General features: G+C 44.0%; 1 protein-coding gene across 2 annotated transcripts in view; it reads left to right on the top strand.

Moving 5' to 3' along the window:
- Positions 1-20269, top strand: part of SFMBT2 (Scm like with four mbt domains 2) — a 253380-nt gene that overhangs the window by 205787 nt on the left and 27324 nt on the right. For both annotated transcript variants that reach the window (XM_037983322.2, XM_037983323.2), the window contains 4 exons: positions 3117-3159; positions 5126-5196; positions 8524-8663; positions 17425-17534. In XM_037983322.2, the coding sequence (XP_037839250.2) occupies positions 3117-3159; positions 5126-5196; positions 8524-8663; positions 17425-17534 (364 nt within the window). The remainder of the gene's footprint in view (positions 1-3116; positions 3160-5125; positions 5197-8523; positions 8664-17424; positions 17535-20269) is intronic.

Genomic DNA, 20269 nt, shown 5'->3' with positions numbered 1-20269 from the left:
GGTTGACAAACTTTAACAGTGAGGGACAGTTGAAAGTCACAGAGAGGTGGAGAAAAAATACCTGAAACATCACTCTCAGTTTTTTATCCAATTCATTGTTTCGATGTGAAAAAAATAAGTTAGATACTATATTATTGTGTTATCATTTATTTAAAAGAACTGATTTTTCTCATGTAGCTTCTCCTAACAGAATCATAATTGGTTCCAATAATTTACTGACATTCTTATAAACACTTAGCCAGGCTAGGCACAGTGCCTCATTCCTGTAATCTCAGCACTTTGGGAGGCCAAGGTAGGAGAATGCTTGAGCCCAGGATTTTGAGACCAGCCTGGGCAACATAGTGAGATACTGTATATACATAAAAAAAGAAGTACATATATAAGTAAATTAGTCCAGCAGGGTGGCACATGTCTCCAGCTACTCTGGAGGCTGAGGTAGGAGGGTTGCCTGAGCCCAGGAGGTCAGCACTGCAATGAGCAAAGATGGCATCCAAGCACCAGTAGACTCCAGCGTGGGTGACAGAGTGAGATTCTGTCTCAAAAAATAAATAAACAGTCTACTCTTAACAGTAACTAATAGCTGATATTTCAGCTATACTTTATAAAGCATATTACCACACATCTCTTTGGTTACAGAAATACCAAATAACCAATATTAACAGTTAAACAACCCAGTAGTACATGCCCAGTCATACATGTGTGCACACACAGGCATGCACATTTAAATACATGCAACAATTTTTTTTTTTAGACAGAGTTTCGCTCTTGTTGCCCAGGCTGGAGCGCAAGGGCCCGACCTCGGCTCCTGCAACTTTCCACCTCCCGAGTTCAAGCGATTCTCCTGCCTCAGCCTCCCGAGTAGCTGAGGTAACAGGCATGCGCCACCATGCCCAGCTAATTTTATATTTTTGGTAGAGACGGGGTTTCACCATGTTGGTCAGGCTGGTCTCTAACTCCTGACCTCAAGTGATCCGCCTGCCTTCGCCTCCCAAAATGCTGGGATTACACTGTGGCCGTGCCTGGCCAACTGTGTGTTTTAACATATTATTGTAGGTTATTATCACAAAATGGTACCATTTAAAAATCTTCTAGGCTAATAAATCATTGCACTTATTATTCTACCCTAATGCATATCAGAAGTGTTATTCAAAATGATGAGTCCTTAGAGATTACAGGTTTAACTGTTAAAGAGATTCCGTCTCTGTCATTTTCTTGGTGGAATTTAGGCACCAACTTAACTTCTTCCTAACAGCCTGTTCTGTGGCCACTTCTGAAGACTCTCACAACATTGCTGGAAACACAGTTCCATTGCATAGCTGACTTCACGTTCCCCAGTGGCAACAGAGTTTCAGGGCTCCTTTTGTTAGCATTATTAAGAGCACCAGAGGACATTATGTGTGTGAAACAAGCAGGTAGTTCACATTAGAGACAGCTGGATTCAATGGGATTCTCCTTTTCCTAAACCATCCTGCTCAATGGATCTGATTCAGTTGGAGTAATAGTTTCCCCTTACTTAAAAATATTTCTAAAACATTGAGTGTACAACAATTATTTTAATCTCGAGGACATTCTTTTCCCCTGTCTCTTAAAATGATGCAGATTCTGGCCAGGCATGGTGGCTCACGTCTCTAATCCCAGCACATTGGGAGGCCGAGGCAGGTGGATCACCTGAGGTCAGGAGCTCGAGACCAGCCCGACCAGACCAGACCAACATGGCACAACCCCATCTCTACTAAAAATACAAAAAATTAACCAGGCATAGTGGTACATGCCTGTCATTCCGGCTACTTGGAGGGCTGAGGCACGAGAATCGCTTAAATCTGGGAGGCAGAGGTTGCAGTGAACTGAGATCACGCCACTGCATTCCAGCCTGGGTGACAGAGTGATACTCCACTCTGTCTCGAAAAAAAAAAAAAAGTGCTGCAGATTCTGACCTCGCTCAGCCAGTATGGCCAATAGGTTCTCCCCAACCTGAGTGTTGTCCTGGGGTTGGGGTTCCAATCCCCTTTGTCCTTGTTGTCCCTCAAACAGAACCTGATGTCCTAGATCCTCTTCTTCCCCCCTTCACGTGGATTTGGGAGGGTGCAAGTGCTTTGGGGTTTTCTGGAGCACAATCACGTACAGGTTAAGGTAAACGCTGTAAAGTTTCCTCGTTCCTTAGGATTTTGGATCTGTCTGTTGTGCTTGGCTCTTTCCCAGGGGGTCAGGCGTCCTCACCCCGTTAACAAAGACCAGAGGAGACAAGTATTGCAAACTCACTTTTCACCTGACAGATCCTAAGTGTGGACCTTTTTGTAGTAATAACTGGAGTTGAATGTCCGATAGTCAAGAGTCGGTGGGATCTTATTGAGTATTTTTCTTATTTATTTTTGCTTGCATTTCGTGCACATACATTTTGCTTTAAAGAGGCAAACTCCAACTCCAAACCTGCCAGGCTCTAGCAGCTTGACAAGTTTTGTTGGAATTAATGTATGCTTATGTTGGAAGATGTAGGCTTATCTGAGCCAAAGTTAGCAGATGCCAAAAGCTTTGGTCTATTTTTGTTAAGGTGATCCGAATCAGTTATAAATATAAACTGGAAATGTTCTTATCCAAATAAATCACTATTTGCTCATTTCTGTCAATGTTTGACCAGGCATATTTGTGAGCTCCTGGTTCTCCTTTTGTGAATAACATGTTTGAGTTGACATGCATGCCTCTGACAGCACTTCGGGAGAGTGCTGTGATGGTCACATGATTTGCTTCATCACAATTTTTCTCGGAAAAAAATCATTCTGGGTAATTGCTTGCAACAATTTATCTGAACGTGTGTGCTTACGTGAGATACAGCAGGTGTACTCTTTTGCTTTCTTAGATGCACATTTAAAAATGAAGTAGCTAGCGTAATGATCAGATTACATGAGCTAAGTTGTACTAAGATCTGACATCTGGTGAGTTAACGTCTGTCCTATGCTAGAAGAAACTGATAGGAAATTGTGGCGTGAGTGACATAACTTTTCAGCATTTAAATTACTACTTTAAAATGGGTACCTTTTTACTTTATAACCTATTTTTAAAAATGGACTTGCCCCACTAACAAAGCTGACTTTCTTTTTTCCCCTTTGCCTTTTCTACAGCACAAAAGAAGAGAAAGATTGCAGTTGTGCAACCAGAGAAACAGTACGTGCCTTTTTCCTCCCCGACTGTACTGTATACCGATAAACTGTAGTGTCTTTATAGAGGCTGGGAAGCATGGCTGTTTTTATTGGTGTTATCTGGCAAATAGCACCCAAGTAGATTATTTGTTGTGTACCTGTTATGTGCAGGACACAGTGCCTTCTCCCCAGCGCACTCACAGTCCAGATTCCCATGGCTCACTTTTTATTCCACTTCGACATACCTGGGGAGGGCCCCAGACCTACACACTGAGAGAAATGGCTGTCTGTGCTCGCAGTTCTCAGCGTCTGCAGGGGCCCCACGTGGCAGGTGCAGTTTCGACTCACAGCCCCTCACCACACTCAGAATGCTGCTTCTTACTCACCTCTCCTAGAGTAGCCTGGGTTTGGAGGCAGAAAACTTCAGTCCAACCCCAGCTCTGCTGAGTGAACCTGAGCAAGTAGCATTGGTTCTCTGCCTTTCAGTGCTCTGGTTTATAAAATATGATTTGGGGTACTGAGGAAGATTAAATTCGATTCCATTTGAAAAAAAGTGTAGGCCTTAAGTTGTAGGCTGAACAAATACAGATTATGCCCTGTCCCCCATTTCAATTGTGATTTCCTATGGAGAGAGGGTGTCCTGCATTTCAGTTGTGACTTTATGTGGAAAGAGAGTGTTAGCAAAGTGTGTCCAGGCAGGCAGTGTGTTTTTGGAAAGTTGTGACTGCTAGTAACATTTGTAGATACTGAAAAGTATTTAAAATAATGCTAAAATGTGCATTCCATGCCAAGTGATTCGGCTTTCTTAAGTAAATAAAAATACACTGGTGGAAAGACAGCTGAAAACAGCGTTTTCATGTGCAGTAGTCGAGTTTAAATTTAAATAAAATGAAATTGAACTCTAACTGCACTATTTGAAATGAGAAGAACAGTTCTGTAGGTGTTTTTTTGTGTTTGCTTCTAAATGCAGTGTATGCGGCTCATAACCAGACTCCATGTTATCCACCTGATGTTGAAGTAGAGAGATTTCGTAACACACTTGTGACTGAATCCAGACTTGAATTCATCACTCCTAAATGCGCAGCCCATAGATTAACGGTTCTCACCTTTCCCGTGCGTCAGTCACTTAGAGAGCTTGGAGCACACGGATTGCTGGGCCCCATCCTCAAAATTTCTGATTCAGAATGTCTGAGATGGGGCCCAAGAATCTGCATTTCTAACAAGTTCACAGGTAGTGTCAATGCTGTGGGTCTGGGGACCCCTCTTGGAGAACCACTACATAGATGGCCTTGCTACGATCTCTTGTAAAGGTTGACTTTGAGCTTAAGGAGCTTTTCAACCATGTGGTTTCTATGCCACCAACCTAGACACCCCTGTGAAACCTAGTGTGCCTCTTTTCCCCTAAGGCTGCATTTTAAAACACCTATTTATTCAGCAGCATTTTTTACCGAACTATAACAGAACTCTGTCCTGGACTAAGCCTGTATTGCATTTGAAGACTCGCCAGTTTATAGATTTTCTTTTAGGGTCTTATTTTTAGTGTGGCCATGACTCACAGGGGCCCGGAGGTCAGAAATCAAAGGTTAGTGGAAAGTGGTTTTCAATTAGACATCGAAGTGGAAAAGTCTGACTTTAATCCAATGTCAGATAACGTTTCTTCGTGTTTAAAATATAATTGAAGACAGTATTACAATTCCATAGCAAGAGACAAGGCCAGAAGCAACCTGGGAGAAACTCACTGCTCAGTGCCAGCTGCTCAGGGGCAGATGTCTCAGGCTTTCCAGGGCCATCCAAAGAATTGGACAACTACTTTTCTGAAATGCTGTTTTCATCTGGTCTTACTGGCATTGCTCCCATGCACACATTCTATTCTATGGTCCTCTTATCTGAGATTTCTGGAAGAGTCCTTTTAAATTATGATAAGACTTTGGAATGTGGTAATTCCTTCTAAAGCTTGTAGTCCCTGATAGTTTTATTTTCTCTGTTGACAGATTGCCGCCCACAGTGCCTGTTAAGAAAATACCTCATGACCTTTGTTTATTCCCTCACCTGGACGCCACAGGTAATCGGTCCCATTTAGGGGTCTCCGTGCCTTCCCGAGTGCAGCCGGGAGCAGGGACATGTACGTGTTTCTAGGTCACTGTGAATACATCTCAGCGTTGAGCCTGTTCCGTTTTTCTCCATTGCCACTCATGTACAGATACCTACTTTTCAAAAAGAAAAATTTCTAAGCTAAATTCTCTGTGCCTCTTCTTTTCTGCTTTTTGGCCAGTAGTTCTAGATAGCTCTAGTCTACAGAAAAACGGTTTATGTGTGACTTGCAAATTAGGAGCCAAATTAGGGCTGTGTATCATGGGGAAAAGGAAAGTATTGAAAATATCATCTCATTAGGCAATTTCTTTTTTTTTTTTTTTCCTTTTTTTTTTTTTTGAGACGGAGTCTGGCTCTGTCGCCCAAGCTGGAGTGCAATGGCCGGATCTCAGCTCACTGCAAGCTCCGCCTCCCGGGTTTACGCCATTCTCCTGCCTCAGCCTCCCGAGTAGCTGGAACTCCAGGCGCCGCCACCTCGCCCGGCTAGTTTTTTTTTGTATATTTTTAGTAGAGACGGGGTTTCACCGTGCTAGCCAGGATGGTCTCGATCTCCTGACTTCGTGATCCGCCCGTCTCGGCCTCCCAAAGTGCTGGGATTACAGGCTTGAGCCACCGTGCCCGGCCTCATTAGGCAATTTCTTTTTCGACATTTTATTTCGGTTCCACTTGCATTTTTCCACTTACTGTTAGTATTTAAGTCGCCTCTGGCTTTTGAATTGTTCCTTAAAACCCTCTAACGAGCTGGTTGTGAACAATATGTTTTTTAATGTGTAAAGTCTTACATCCTACAATAACCTTTGGAAATACGTTTGTGAGCTACCCTGTGACCATGAAGTCTGGTAATAGACACGTTTGTACTTTGTCATACTTGATGAAAAAGTCTATTCTCTAAGCCAAAATGAAACCTGCTCTGAATTCCAGGATTAAAACCAACATGTCATGGAAGAATCCTACTAGGAGTTTATCTTGGTAGTAAAGAGCTGTTTTATAAGTAGATTTAACTAAAATTTTGTTTTTCTACAGGCCTGGTAATCTAAAGGCAGAGTCATCCTACCAAAAAATTTCCATGTAAATTCTACTGTGGACTTCATTATTTTGACTGTTTTATATAATTCAAACTTTAGAATGGTTTTAAAAGAACCTTGTCAGCTACACTTTCATAGTCTATAATTGTAATTTTACTCCTTTTCTTTTATATCCAGAAGAATAACATGTCTGCCTCCTACCTCTGCTGGTTCTTAGTTGAAGTCTTTATGAGAACAAGCCTTCCTAGACTGTTAAATTACCATCCCAGATTAATAGCAGTGGTTTTGCAGAAATTCCACTGTGAGTGTTGCTTAGCTTGGCGCTTGGGTAGAGTCAGGGTGGGGGCAGTGACTCCCTTAGCCAGAAGTGAAACCTCGTTCTACATTTATAGACATTAAGAAACTTTAGGCCCGGCATGGTGGCTCATGCCTGTAATTCCAGCACTTTGGAAGGCTGAAGCAGGCAGATTCCTTGAGCTCAGGAGTTCGAGACCAGCCTGGCCAACGTGGTGAGACCTCATTTCTACTAAAAAATACAAAAATTAGTCAGGCATGGTGGCACATGCCTGTAATCCCAGCTACTCAGGAGTCTAAGGCAGGAGAATCGCTTGAACCCAGGAGGTGGAGATTGCAGTGAGCCAAGATTGTACCACTGCACTCCAGCCCGGGCAACAAAGTGAGACCCTGTCTCAAAACCAAAACAAAAAAAACTTTCTTTTTTTTTGAGACAGAGTTTTTCTCTTTTCACCCAGGATGGATTACAGGCACATACTACCATGCCCGGCTAATTTTTGTATTTTCAGTAGAAATGAGGTCTCACCGTGTTGGCCAGGCTGATCTGGAACTCCTGACCTCAGGTGATCCACCCTCCTCAGCCTCCCAAAGTGCCGGGATTACAGACGTGAGCCACCACCTGTAAGAAAGAAACTTTAGATTGAGGTCTTATCATTTAATTATTCTGCTTGCCCATGGCATTGGAGACAGCAAGATCAGCAGCTCTCCCTGTTCCCTTTCTGAGTTGAAAGAAGAATATGGGTCATGTACACTTAAGCTGCAGTGAGGTCTACGTCACCTGCATCAAATTGGCAAGATGGAGAAGTGCAACAGGAACCAGTGTGGGGGTGGGGGTGGGACTATAGGAGCCCTTCCACGGTGCTAACAAGAGTGTCAGTTGGGGTAGTCACTGTGAGGAACAGTGTGGCCATGTCTAGTAAAACTGAAGATACAGATACACAGAGGTGGCCTAGCCAGCCCACTCTTCTTACGCACCTGCAAGACTCTTGCCCAGATGTAGAAGTTTTTCACAGTCGTATTCATGAAAGCACTGTTGACAGTCCTGAGAAAGTAGAAACAACTAAATATCCATCGGTAAGAGACTGGACAGCTAAATGATACTATATTAATTCAACAGAGTCAAATAAGTAAAAAAATGAATGAACTTTCTAGATGCGCATTTACCAACTTGGATATATCTCAGAAACTTCTTGTGAAGCAAACAAACAAAATCTTGCAGGAAATCATTTATGGAATATGTTTAAAATATCATATATTGTCATGCTTCTGTCTGTGGTGAAGCTGACACGCTTGTGTGGCATGATGGACACCAGATTCAGGGTTGTGGTGACTTCTGGGGGTGCAGGTTAGGGGGGTCACTGGGGTGGGTGACACACATGATTTCACTGTGTAGTCAGTGTTTTTGTCCTTGAACTATATAATGATTCTGGAGTGGTCATTGTCTTAGCTTTTGTGTCTTTTCATGTATCTTGAATACTGCATCATAAACAGAAAAGTTTGTTTATATGGCAGAAAGTATGATCAGAATTTCTAAGGTATCATTAAGGATATCAAATGTTGCTTGTAGGCACATGCATGCTTCTGTGTGTGGTGAAGTTGACACACTTGTGTGGCACAATGAACACCAGATTCATGCAATCTGGAAAAATTAACCAGAATTTGTAAGGTATCATTAAGGATATAAAATGTCCTGCTATTAGGACACAGCACCTCTTTCTCAAAAGAAGAAAATCATCTGTTTTTCTCTGCTCCTCTGTCACAATTTTCAACCAGAGTGCGGCTTCCTAATTACACTTCTAACAACACTGGCCGTCACGGTTGTGTTCATTTTGGGTTTCATTGCTTTGCCCATCAGCCAAGACCTCGGACAGCTCTGTGTGCTCCTTTTCCCTGACCATGTGGATGAAGCAAGGGTCTCGGGGTCCCTTAGGGTCTGGGGCTGTGGTCCTAAGCATGGGCTGTGTTGCTCTCCCCTGCAGGAACCGTCAACGGGAAATACTGCTGTCCTCAGCTCTTCATCAACCACAGGTGTTTCTCAGGCCCTTACCTGAACAAAGGAAGGATCGCAGAGCTACCTCAGTCAGTGGGACCGGGCAAATGTGTGCTGGTTCTTAAAGAGGTAAAGCCCGTGCACAATCATCTTGGCTTATTTTAACAGGATTTTTCAAAAAGCTGTGGACCCAGTTTCTGAAGGAGGGAACAGACATCAGAAGCAATTCAGTTGCATTTACCGAGACCTCCTTTCTCTCCGTCCTGGGGGCTGAAGCCAGAGATACACAAACAGAAAAATGATGCTCTGACCCATGAAAGTCTCCCCGTCTAGGGGGAGGGACACACATCTGCCTCCCATCGAATTAGGGGGAAATGTTACACTAGATTTGAATGAAGTGCTTTGGAAAGACAGAGGGAAGATTGTGTGTGGATTGAGGGCCTAGGATTGGAGTTGAGGTTTCCAAAGAGGTAAACCAGCCTGGAATGGCACAGAGGACCTCACGCGGCAGCAGAGGGTATTATCACTGAGAATGGTGCTCCTTGGCCGGGTCATGGTGCTGTGCCATCTTTTTGTTTCATCCATCTCTTCCCAGCACCTGGTACGTGCACACGGGAGGTAATGGTAAGTATTTCAATGGTCTCCAGGTACTTTGATGAGGTTTGTGTCATGGGTCACATCCAGGCCTGTCACTTGGAAGCTGTGGCTCCCCATGTGTCCTGCTGCCTTCAGGCGACGACCTGCAGAGAGAGGTGAATCCTGAGGATGTTGATGAAGGCTTCTTCTCCGTTGCATTTTTCTAGCATAGCCTCAGACAGTGCTTGGAAACAGATTGGAAATTTGGAATAGTTTCCAAACTCTTCCTGGAACTCTCTCTGCTCTTTTCTTACACGTATCAGTGCTTTCTCTGAAGAAAGAAGATACCAAATGGATATTCTCTATTGCCACTATACCATGATGAATGTTTCTTAAAATTCTGCAGGCACACCGATCCATTGATCCATTGAACAAATGTTTGTTAGGTAACTTTGAGGAGCCAGGCACCATTGGAAGCATTGGATTAAAAAAGAAATAGGCTCTGCCTTTTGCCTGTTGGGGTTTCCTGCTCTTGTTAGGGAGATGATGTAATCCTCAGCTTGATGTACAGTTGGGGGTCCGAGAGAGAGGCAGAAACACAGTGCCCTGGGAGCAGAGTGGAGGACAGATATATGGCAAGTAACATTTCATCTGGCTTAGGCAGAGTGCGTAGGATCCTGATTGCACAGTGTGGGCATGGCCACACAGGTGGGCATTCAAGGTGTGTTCCAGAAAGGAAAGTCAGGTATAGCTGGAGCTTAGGAACTTAGGCTGGAGATAAACAGTGGCATAAAAGGATGCATTAGATTTTGAGAAGAAAAACAGGAAGCTGGCCTGCCTTGGTGCTTCAATGTGAGGTTGGATGGAGCAAAGTGGATGGGACCTGCTTGTGAAAGGCCTTTTCTGGTATTTTAAGTGATTTGGACTTGAATCAATGGATGGAGCACGAGAGCCTCTGTGTGGTTTTAAATATCATTTCACTTAATGAGAAGGAGACCACTGAAGCAAAGTCAGAGGGCGTTTGCTCTTCCTGGTCATCAGTGGTATTCATAGTTAAAGACCTTTATATTAGAAAAAACATCTGCTTGAGAGAGGAAGTAGGGGTTACAGTTTAGAAGAAACCTGTCAGAAATCGATGAGGCTATTGTTGTGGTCATTTATTCGGGAGCATGTAGAATGCTTAGCAGGTGATCCCTGCCCCACATGAGCGTCCAGTTGAGTGGGAAAGATGAGTAGGTAAATAGAACGTAGCCACATGGTCCCAGCTTCCAGGGCAGGACCTGGCATGCATGCTTTGAGATCACACTGGAGGCATCCGCAGTCTGTGGGGACCGTGGAACAGGTGGCCTGCCCCAGGTAGGGAGAGGAGCAGGAACAAGGCTGGGGCATCTGGGGTGCGGGGGATGAAAGAGGGAAGAGGAGAGGATGCTTACAGCACCTGAAATGTGCAGGCTGCAAGGGGTGGACCCAGAAAGGGCCCTTGCTCATGTTTAGAGTCTGTCGCAGGCCTGGCCATGGTACCAGGCCCTTCATACATGTCTTCATTTAGCAGCAGAGTGGAGCTGCCTTCCTTGTAACTAGCTCATTTCTGCATTTGGCATCATGTCTTGAAATCAAACAGTACACATCTCACTAAGCGTAAGTGGCGAGTAGATTCAATACATGAGAAATTTACAGCTAAAGAAAATGGTGATTGAGTTGGAAGGGCCACACCCTGGGAAGGGCTCCGCAGTGCGGTTAAGTGGCAGGACCGCTAGTTAATGCTAAGCGAATAAATTGGCACAGATTGGAGATCCCTGTAGATACTAAACTCAGTCCAAACAGAAATCAAGCCAGGATTACACATAAGAATTTCTGCCACCATAGGAAATAGGACCCTAGAGCGAAAACTGACTTTCTTCTGTCTGCCACAGCTGTCAGTCTGTGAATGGATTTCCACTAGGGCGATGTTGTCTGCCTGTATTTCTGCCTGGTTTTGTTGTGAGTGATAGGATGAGGACACAAAAACACAAAATTACGGAGAGCTGATGGCCTTTTTTGAAGCTGCCTGCAAGCCTGTTTCACATGACACGTTCTGTTGTTGAAATGAGACCTTCCCTTATCTGCCAGCTCTGTTAACAAACAAGATGACCTTAGCTTCAGCCTGTCTTGAGGGGCTGGCTGTTTTACTTTACTAAATGATTTTTTTAAGTCAAAAGTAGTTACCCCTGGTCAATTCTCCGATAGGTGCCAGCAGCCAAATTTAAAAGTGAGGCCAGAGCAGTTTTCTAATGACAGAACTAGTTTTTTGCTGATGTTTGAAAAATGTGTGTGGCAGGAAGAAAGAAAAACAAACAAAAAAATAGGTGAGTGCTTCAGTTCTGTGAGTGCAAGAAAAATGTAAGTTCCACCAAGCTAATATTTATGCTAATGCTCCTCTTTCAGTACCAGAGCCTCTGTATCTTCAAATTTCATTTTAGTTAAAGAGAACGAGGTAATGGAAGCAAAGACAGAGTGCATTGCTTTTCCTGGCCATCGGTGTTATTAGGAACTTGAACACTTTATGTGTAGGAGATGCGCAGTGAGAGCGGTTTACGCTGACCTGTTCTGCCAGAAATAGACAACGTCTCGGGGTGGATGCAGACATGGTCTTTGGCAAGGTTGAGTGCAGGCTTCAAAGTCCAGTTCTGGGTTCTATCTGAGTGTACTGCTTTACAAGAGAGGACGAAGTTTCTGGTAAAAGTGGTCTTTAATGCATGGCTCTACTCACTTGATGGGTGTTAGAGCCGAGTGGGGTTTGGAGGGGACCACGAGTGTGTCTGGCCTCAATTCGAGGGGGTGCAGTGAGGGGAGGTATGGGGACCTGAGAGAAGCTGGAACCAGAGTCACTCACTGGTCCATTCAGGTCCAGACGTATCCCATAAGCAAACTCAGAACGAAGCAGGCCTTGGTGTGGAAGGGCAGGCCCAGCCGACGACCGCCCCTCACATGCTAGGTCTTTTACGGGATGCCTGTGCCCAGCTGCACGGAGGGTGGAGTTGTTAGGCACAGGCAGTAGTGATGCTGTTTATCCTAAGTCACATGTCCATGCTCAGTAGGGTCATTGTCCATTGGGATCATCTTTTCCTATCTCAAATCCTTCTACCCTATGCCTCCCCCAGAGTACCAGGGTCCCCAGAAGAGAGATAAACTATGGATCTGTGTCATATCAAGAGATTGGTTGCCTCCTATGGCCAAAAGAGTGTTGTCAGCTGTTGTGTTCCTTTGCGTTGCACGAGGTGTTCAGGGAATTTTTGCCTTGTAACGTACATACCATCTCATGAATCACCAGGCCTGTAGTCCTTACTTTATAGACAGTCTGACAGGCTAGTGTCTGCATGTGAAAGAGAAAGTGAACGAGTGAGCCAGCCTGGGCACAAGAGGCCAACAGGGAGTGGAACATCTAATGTATTTACTCATGCCCATGGGTCCTGGAGTGACTGTTTCAGCTGTAGACACAGACCCGTGATGAAGGTGAGAGCAGACCAGCCAAGCGCTCCTGGCAGAAATGACTCTGAAAACACCCACCTGGGCAGGACGATGGAGCCTCTGCCTTCACAGGAACTCCAGACATCATGGGGGGTTGGCAGGACAGTGTCCTTGGAGAAAGTCCCAGGGTGGCTCTCGGAGACTTGGGGAACCTCGTGGTTTTTCTTAGAATTTATTTGGCTTAAAATATCAGTATGTAAATGTCAGTGACAGTATGTAACTTCTGTTTTTCAGAAAAAAAGGGAAACATGCCTTTCACGTGGGGCATCTGTGGGTGTCCCTTTGTGGGTTTTCCGCATGAGTTTTGGGGTGCTGAGCAGGCGAGGGCTCTCCGATTGCATTCGCTCGGCAGCAGACCTGTCCTGTCCTGTGTGGGGGTTTTTGGCAGTCCAGGTTCAGGAGCTTAAGAGAGGAACATTTATAGAAAGGAAATCAATGAGCTGTAACTTTCTGTAGAAAGGTAGAAATAGAACACCTGATTTTCTCCTCTCTTTTTTCTTCTTTTGGTGCTTAAATGTTCAGAGAAAGCCCGGGAAGCCTGGCACCCAGGACCCTGTGCAATGAGGCGCTTCTCAGGCTTGTTTTTTTGCTCCAGTGTAACTCTCCACCCCGTTCGCCAAGATGCTGGTGAGACCACGGCACTCAGCTGAGGTCCAAAGGCTAGGTGGGAAGGCGTAGACCAGCAGACTCAAAGAAGTAATGCTGCACCGTTGGACCGGAATGCAGTGTCCCCCAAACCCCTGGCCCTGAGTCAGAGATACCCCACTGCAAATAGTGATGTGACTCCCAACCCCCAAAGGGCTTCAGGTGACTCCGGCTCCTGGTCACCTGCAGTTTTGGATCTTTCAAGTGGGACCTGGCAGTTTGGGATTTGGCCTCCGCTGTTATTTATGGTTTCGGTTTCTGCCCTGTGGTCGATTCATGAAGTGATTTCCCTCTGTCTTTTTGTTTGGGGTGTGTGGCTCTCACATTTGGGGAGTCTGTCGTGTGCTGTTTGAATTTCCCCTTCATTGTGGAGCTCTGAGCATTTGTCCTGGGCTATCACTCTCAACAACTTGTACCTAAAAACCAGAAAGCTTTCTGGTGGGAACCCTGAAAGTCGGCTGCCCCAAGCAGCCCTCACTGTTCATAAACTTGACGGTAGGAGAAGAGCTTTCATTCTTGGAAGCAGCCATACGTTTCTCGATAGCACCCAGGGGAGGCAGTATTAAGGGAGTAGGAATGATGGTCTCGTATAGAGGGCTTTTCCAAGTGATATTGGACAGAGGGAATGTCTTACCCAGCTGACCTCGGTGAAGTCGGTGCTCGGAATCAAAGACAGATACAGACAGGCCTCTGGAAGATACTCTGCTGTGTTTTTGTTGCTGCTGTTTTAAATTTATGCCGAACATTAGTTAACCCACTAAGTATAATGTACCAAGCTTGTGGGCGGGTGTAAACTAACACACTCACATAGTCTGTGGTGCTGAGGGAAGGCTGGCAAAGGAAAAGTGCACATTGTTTTTGCTTGTCAGGCTTTTATTATTTTCCCATAGAGAAGACAAGATAAATTTGATGAACTTTCTTAGCATAGCATAGGATAAGATTTTGCAGCAATGAAAAGCAATAGCAAATGATAACTCCTGAGGCTCCGTTCACGTAGATTATATGGTATCAAATACTTGGAGTGAATTTATTGTTAATTTTTAGATGAACAGAATAATTTTATCTAATTTCAGAGCCCATATTGAAATTATTGAACTAATTCAAAAAATATCTGTAGAGCACCTACTCTTGCCAGTTATGGTTCTATCTACCATGGATACAGCAGCAAACAGAATGAAGTCCCTGATTTCCTGCTGCTTGTGTCTTAGTGGGGGTGGATGGTGAACAAATAAGCCAATTACAGAATAATCCTGTACTAATAGTAAGACAAGTTTTCCATGAGAGGCCGGAGAATGAAGGGAAGAAGGTGCTGTGTACAGATTACTCAGCAGACCATTCTGATACGGACTTTGGAGTAAAGACCCAGATGGGGAAGGATGGTCTGGAAGGGTTTCCCAGGAAGAACAATCCTAAGAGAAGAACAGAGCAGAGGAAAGGCCTGATCTGACTTGTGGTTTAAAGGATTGCCCTGGCCGTTGTTGGGAGGTGAGGCTCTCAGAGGGTGAGGTGGAAGGCGGGGAAGCCCCTGCCAGCAGGGTGAGAATAGAACCAGAGCTGCCCAGTCTTTCGGCCATGTGCCCTCACCAGGCATCTGAATGAGACAGTTTCATGATCATTGTGGACACAGAAAAGCCCCCATTGGATTGGGTTCCAGAGATGACTGAAGAAGAGAAAAAGACGCTGTTGAGTGTAGACTCTTCTCAAGGATTTTACTGTAAAAGAGCTGAGAAATGAGGTGGGGGATGTATTAGTTCGTTTTCACATTGCTGATAAAGACATACCCGAGACTGGGCAATTTATAAAGGAAAAGAAGTTTAATAGACTCACAGTTCCACGTGACTGGGGAGGCCTCACAATCATGGTGGAAGGCAAAAGACACGTCTTACATGGCAGCAGACAAGAGAGAATGGGAGCCAAGCAAAAGGGGAAACTCCTTATAAAACCATCAGACCTCATGAGACTTATTCACTACCACGAGAACATTATGGGGGAAACTGCCCTACAATTCAGTTACCTCCCACAGGGTCCCTCCCACAACACATGGGAATTTAAGATGAGATCTGGGTGGGGTCACAGCCAAACCATATCAGTGGAGGAAGATGAGACACCTAAGGTCCTGTTAGTTACGGGGGGGTGAGGGGCAGTCTGCCTGCTACCCCGTCTGATCAAGAACACAATGAACTGAACTCCAGTGTTTTGCAAAGCACAGTAATTCAGTCTTAACTGTGGCTAGTCATAGTAGCTGTCCACTTCGTTATTTTCATTAGGTAACCATAATACATGACATTGTCACGTGCACAGAAATTATTCAGCTCATAACTCCAAAGTTTTATAGAGAGCTTGTTGAATTTGGAGACGGATGATGTGGCATCGAGAAAAGCCAAGGGAAAAACATTCAATATCAGATGCTTTTTATAATTTAATTGCTGCCTGCTCCCAGCCGAATTGAACTCCAGAAGGCATTTTCTTTTCACAGTCACCAAATGCATCTCGATATGCAGCAAATAACATGTAGCTCTGGGGTTTTCTCAGGAAACCCAATGAAAAGAATCTGTTGAAATTTTATTGTCTGTTGATAAACACTGTGTGCGTTATTGCAGTCTGTTCTAATTAGATTTATTTTTAAACTGAGTTTCTGTAAATTGTACTGACAGTAAACAGTAAAATCAGATGATTATTCTAATACAGAAAACACAAACGCAACAAAACTGCTGGTACCGCCTTGTCATGACTTTTTAGCACCTTGGCAAGCCACATTCTCTTGGTGGGTAGTTTTGAGGCTCTTGGAACATAGCAAAATGTTACCCAGGCAGAGAAAAGGCAGTCGCCGGGCTGACTGCATAGTGTAAAGTATTTTAAGAGCGAATCCTTAGTTACAACTTGAGAACGCTTTGTTGTTTTCGGAAATAAATCAGGGTGCAAACCAAGCTCGTTACGTTCCAGAGCACGACAGACCCGTGAAAGCTGCGACATGCATATTCCATCCACGTTCTCCCATCTCTTTCCATTTATTTTGTAATAGTCTCCATTAAAAGATAGTGAGCATTTAGGCACTAGTGCCAGTCTTGCCTCTCACTCGGGTATATCTCTTGCTCTCTCAATGGTATTTTGCTCTGAAATCCGAAATGTGAGCTCCATGCCTGGCGTGCTCCTTCCAACTTCTGCACCGGGACAGCCTGCAGGAGGCATGGATGCTGCGTGCTCTCACCATCTTGTTCCTGCTACTGTCACCCAGTGGAGCTTCACAGAGGGTCATTTCATGAAGCTGCACACCTAGGCCTCTGCTTTGCACTCTCACATTCTGTAAGGTCTTTATGCAAATAACAGCAGCCCAGGAATGTGCCAGAACTCGTCAATGTTAATCATTACTGATGATTTACTTTTTGAAAGGTGAGCACCTTAGGGGTCTGAGGTTAGCACCTCAGGGGTCTGAGAAGCTCATTGAGGTTCACAGGAACATATCTCCCCAGGGTCAGCAGTTGGGACTCTCAGAAATGCCTGCTCTTCCTGAGCCCCATGGTAGACACATGCTTGTTTTCTTGGACTTTGGAGTGAGGGGTAGATGGAGGAAATATGATACTGGATGGCGCTGGATGTTCCAGACGCTCTTTGAAAATATTCACATTTCAGAGGGTTGCCCTAGTATTAAATGTCCATGAATTAAGCCTGCAAGAGGAGAGTGTCACACAATTTGTTACCCTCCTTGCAAGCATCTGAAGCCTCTCCAGAAGTGTTGGCATGAGTAGATTGTCTCCGTTTCATTGGTTCCTTATGAAATCTTTAAAAATAGAATGAAATTCTCAGTAGCCTATCCGACTGAAGAGTAATCCTGTTGAAGTACAATAAATTGCTCTTTGGTGAAAATGGTTCAACTTTTCTGCAACTAGAAGAGTTAATGGGAGTCTGCCACCTCCTCTAGAGAGTGGTTCACACTTTTCTAGCCAGAGAGATTGGATTTTACCATGCTTTTCATCCCGGGATGGTGAAACAACTTGGTGTTAGCCTGGCACGTGTTCTATCAGACTTAATCACAGTTCTTCACTTAATGTGGGTGTAATGGTGAGCTGTTCCTAAGTGTCAGTGGTATGGTTTTCAAAGCATTCTTGTGTTAGTAGGAATGAATGCAATTGCAGCTCAGTCTACCTGTTTTTTCCCCCAAAAGGTTCTTAGCATGATAATCAACGCGGCCTACAAGCCTGGAAGGGTATTAAGAGAATTACAGCTGGTAGAAGATCCCCACTGGAATTTCCAGGAGGAGACATTGAAGGCCAAGTAAGTGTTTTCAATTCTGGAAAGCAAGGGTTTTTGTAATACTTCACCTGCTACTTCGAAACTTGCCACCTCTCTTTGTGACACAGCCCTGAGAAATGGAACAAACTGAAGGACGTTCATTCTGTAGTTCTATGGACGACACGTAAATTTACTGGCATTTTTGCCATACAGCATTGCCTTAAGCCTTAGGATTCCTAAAGTGAAGTAGAGATTTCCTTAACTAATATTTTATTATATTAAACATTCGGCGTAAAAACTGGGTATGTTTCAGGACCAATAGGTTATTCGAGCAAAAGGGGGAAATTTGTAGAGAGGATATCCCTCATCATTATTATACTATGTTCATAAACAGCTCTTCATTTTTGATATTATAAAGACTATGCTAAATGCAAATGCTCTCTTTTCTGGCAGTTGACAGTTCTAACAGATTAAAGGAACCCGTGCATGTTTGGTCTGGGTTAAGTAAATGGCAGCGAAATCTGGGTTGACATGGAGTCAAGTGACTTTCTTTTATTTGGAAATAGGCTAATTGGAAAGGTGACATTTTTGCTTTCGTTAAGTTTCTTGACCTCTGAAATTGAGAGCAGGAACCGTATCAACGTACTTGAACTTGGTTGTTTAGGTACATAGAAAAAGATCCGTTTCTAAGATAATTTTATGTTGAATAATTGTTTACAGTGCTTGAGAGGACTTTTAATATTCATCTCTGGGTTTCAAATAGAATAGGTTTTACTAGTTGACTTCTTAATGATCTTTGAGATGTAACATTCGAGAAATGATTTTTTTTTTTAGAGAGGAAACCAGTTTTCAGTGGCTAGAGGATATCTAAGCCTCCTTTAGAGAAGGCACCCGCCCTATGCATAGTGAAAAGTGAGAAATATTAAATAATTTGTACGATCAGTACTATTTTCCTCTATAGTTAATTCATGCTAGTACTGTGAGTAAAGATGTTTAGAGATTGTTTTGTGCCGCACTCAACATTCATTGCCAGCGATCCACTTAGCATTCCTGGTGTCATTTTTGAACAACTCTGGGGTTTTAGATTCGGTAAACGTCACTTATGGTCTAATCATAATCTGCCAAATCACCAAAGTGTAAGAGAATATATGTAGATAAGAAGAGGGTTGGCCAGGCGCGGTGGCTCAAGTCTGTAATCCCAGCACTTTGGGAGGCCGAGGTGGGTGGATCATGAGGTCAGGAGATTGAGACCATCCTGGTTAACACGGTGAAACCCCATTTCTACTAAAAAAAAAACATACAAAAATCTAGCCGGGTGAGGTGGCGGGTGCCTGTAGTCCCAACTACTTGGGAGGCTGAGGCAGGAGAATGGTGTAAACCCAGGAGGCGGAGCTTGCAGGGAGCTGGGATCCGGCCACTGCACTCCAGCCTGGGCGACAGAGCGAGACTCCGTCTCAAAAAAAAAAAAAAGGAAGAGTGTTTATTTGCAGGAAATGGCAGGCCGATTAAAGATGCTGCTACATTTCATCATTTCCTTCCTTCTCAAGAAATATCTAAGTGAGCTTCACCTATAACTCAGAGAAAAACACGTCTTTCTAATATTTCATATTTTTCTCCTTATTTAAAGAGATCATTAGCAGTAGTGGCACATTTTCTTACAAGTTTGTAGAAGTTGTGGGGGCAGAAAACATGAGCAAGTGTTTATAATGGAGAAATCCTTCTTATTTTAAAACTTTGCTGCAAAATTCAATACAGTCCATGTACACCTAATGGACATAGATATAAGTACAAAAATCTTAGCTCCCGTTAAAACCTCCTCTGCCTCTAAATAAGCCAGAAACTCGCTCCCGCTCCACAGTGAGAGGGAGTTCATTTTGCACGTGTTTGTACTTGTTTTCATGTTACCAAGTCGATCAGAGCTTTTTATTAAATCCAGCCCGATACAATCAAAACAGACATGGTGAAACCCGGCTCTGCTGAATTGTAAAGGCAGCATATTACCTGTTATATCAAATATGACAGAAAGTTCCATAGCAAACTCTTACACAGCAACTTCTAATGAGAAAACATCTGTCTGAGCTGGGTTGCAACTGTGCTAGATCATAGCAGCGTCTCAAAGCAGCTGCTAAGGATGACAGCTTTACAGTCAGCGGGAGCTCTCCTGCTCTGGTCCTGTGTGTTGAGTCACCTCTTCCCTTCTGATGTGAAACGACAACTTTTTAGATCTCGACAACTTTGCTATTCTCTTTGGTGCACGTGGGAGGAGAGAGAGGTGGCATCTTCCCATTTAGCTGAAAGGCAGACATGTTTTCTGTCATGAATAAATTAACGTACAAGAGTAGAGACCTGCATTCAAGACATTTGGTCCAGGCCAGGCGTGGTGGCTCATGCCTGTAATCCCTGCACTTTGGGAAGCTGAGGCAGCACACCGCTTGAGCCCAAGAGTTCAACACCAGCCTGGACAACATAGTAAGACCCTGTCTCTACAACAAATAAAATATATATATATGTGTGTATATATGCCATATATACATATGGCTTTCAGTCCTCTTGGTTGGTTATGGGAGCTGTTGTACACAGTTCTAAAGACTGTTTTCAGGAAGAGCGGATGTGAGATTATCCGTAGGGCAGTGTGATTGCGCTCCTTTGGCATCTAGGATTTCTGGTGGTTTTTTCCACCTCCTAAGAGTAAAGACCCATTTACTTGAAAGGATGAAGGTGTCTTTGTAAAGGTTTTGACTTGTAAATATAATGAAAACTTACACTATTACCTACAA

The sequence above is a fragment of the Chlorocebus sabaeus genome, chromosome 9 (assembly GCF_047675955.1).
Source record: "Chlorocebus sabaeus isolate Y175 chromosome 9, mChlSab1.0.hap1, whole genome shotgun sequence".
NCBI lineage: Eukaryota > Metazoa > Chordata > Mammalia > Primates > Cercopithecidae > Chlorocebus > Chlorocebus sabaeus.
This window is presented reverse-complemented; position numbering and strand designations above follow the sequence as displayed.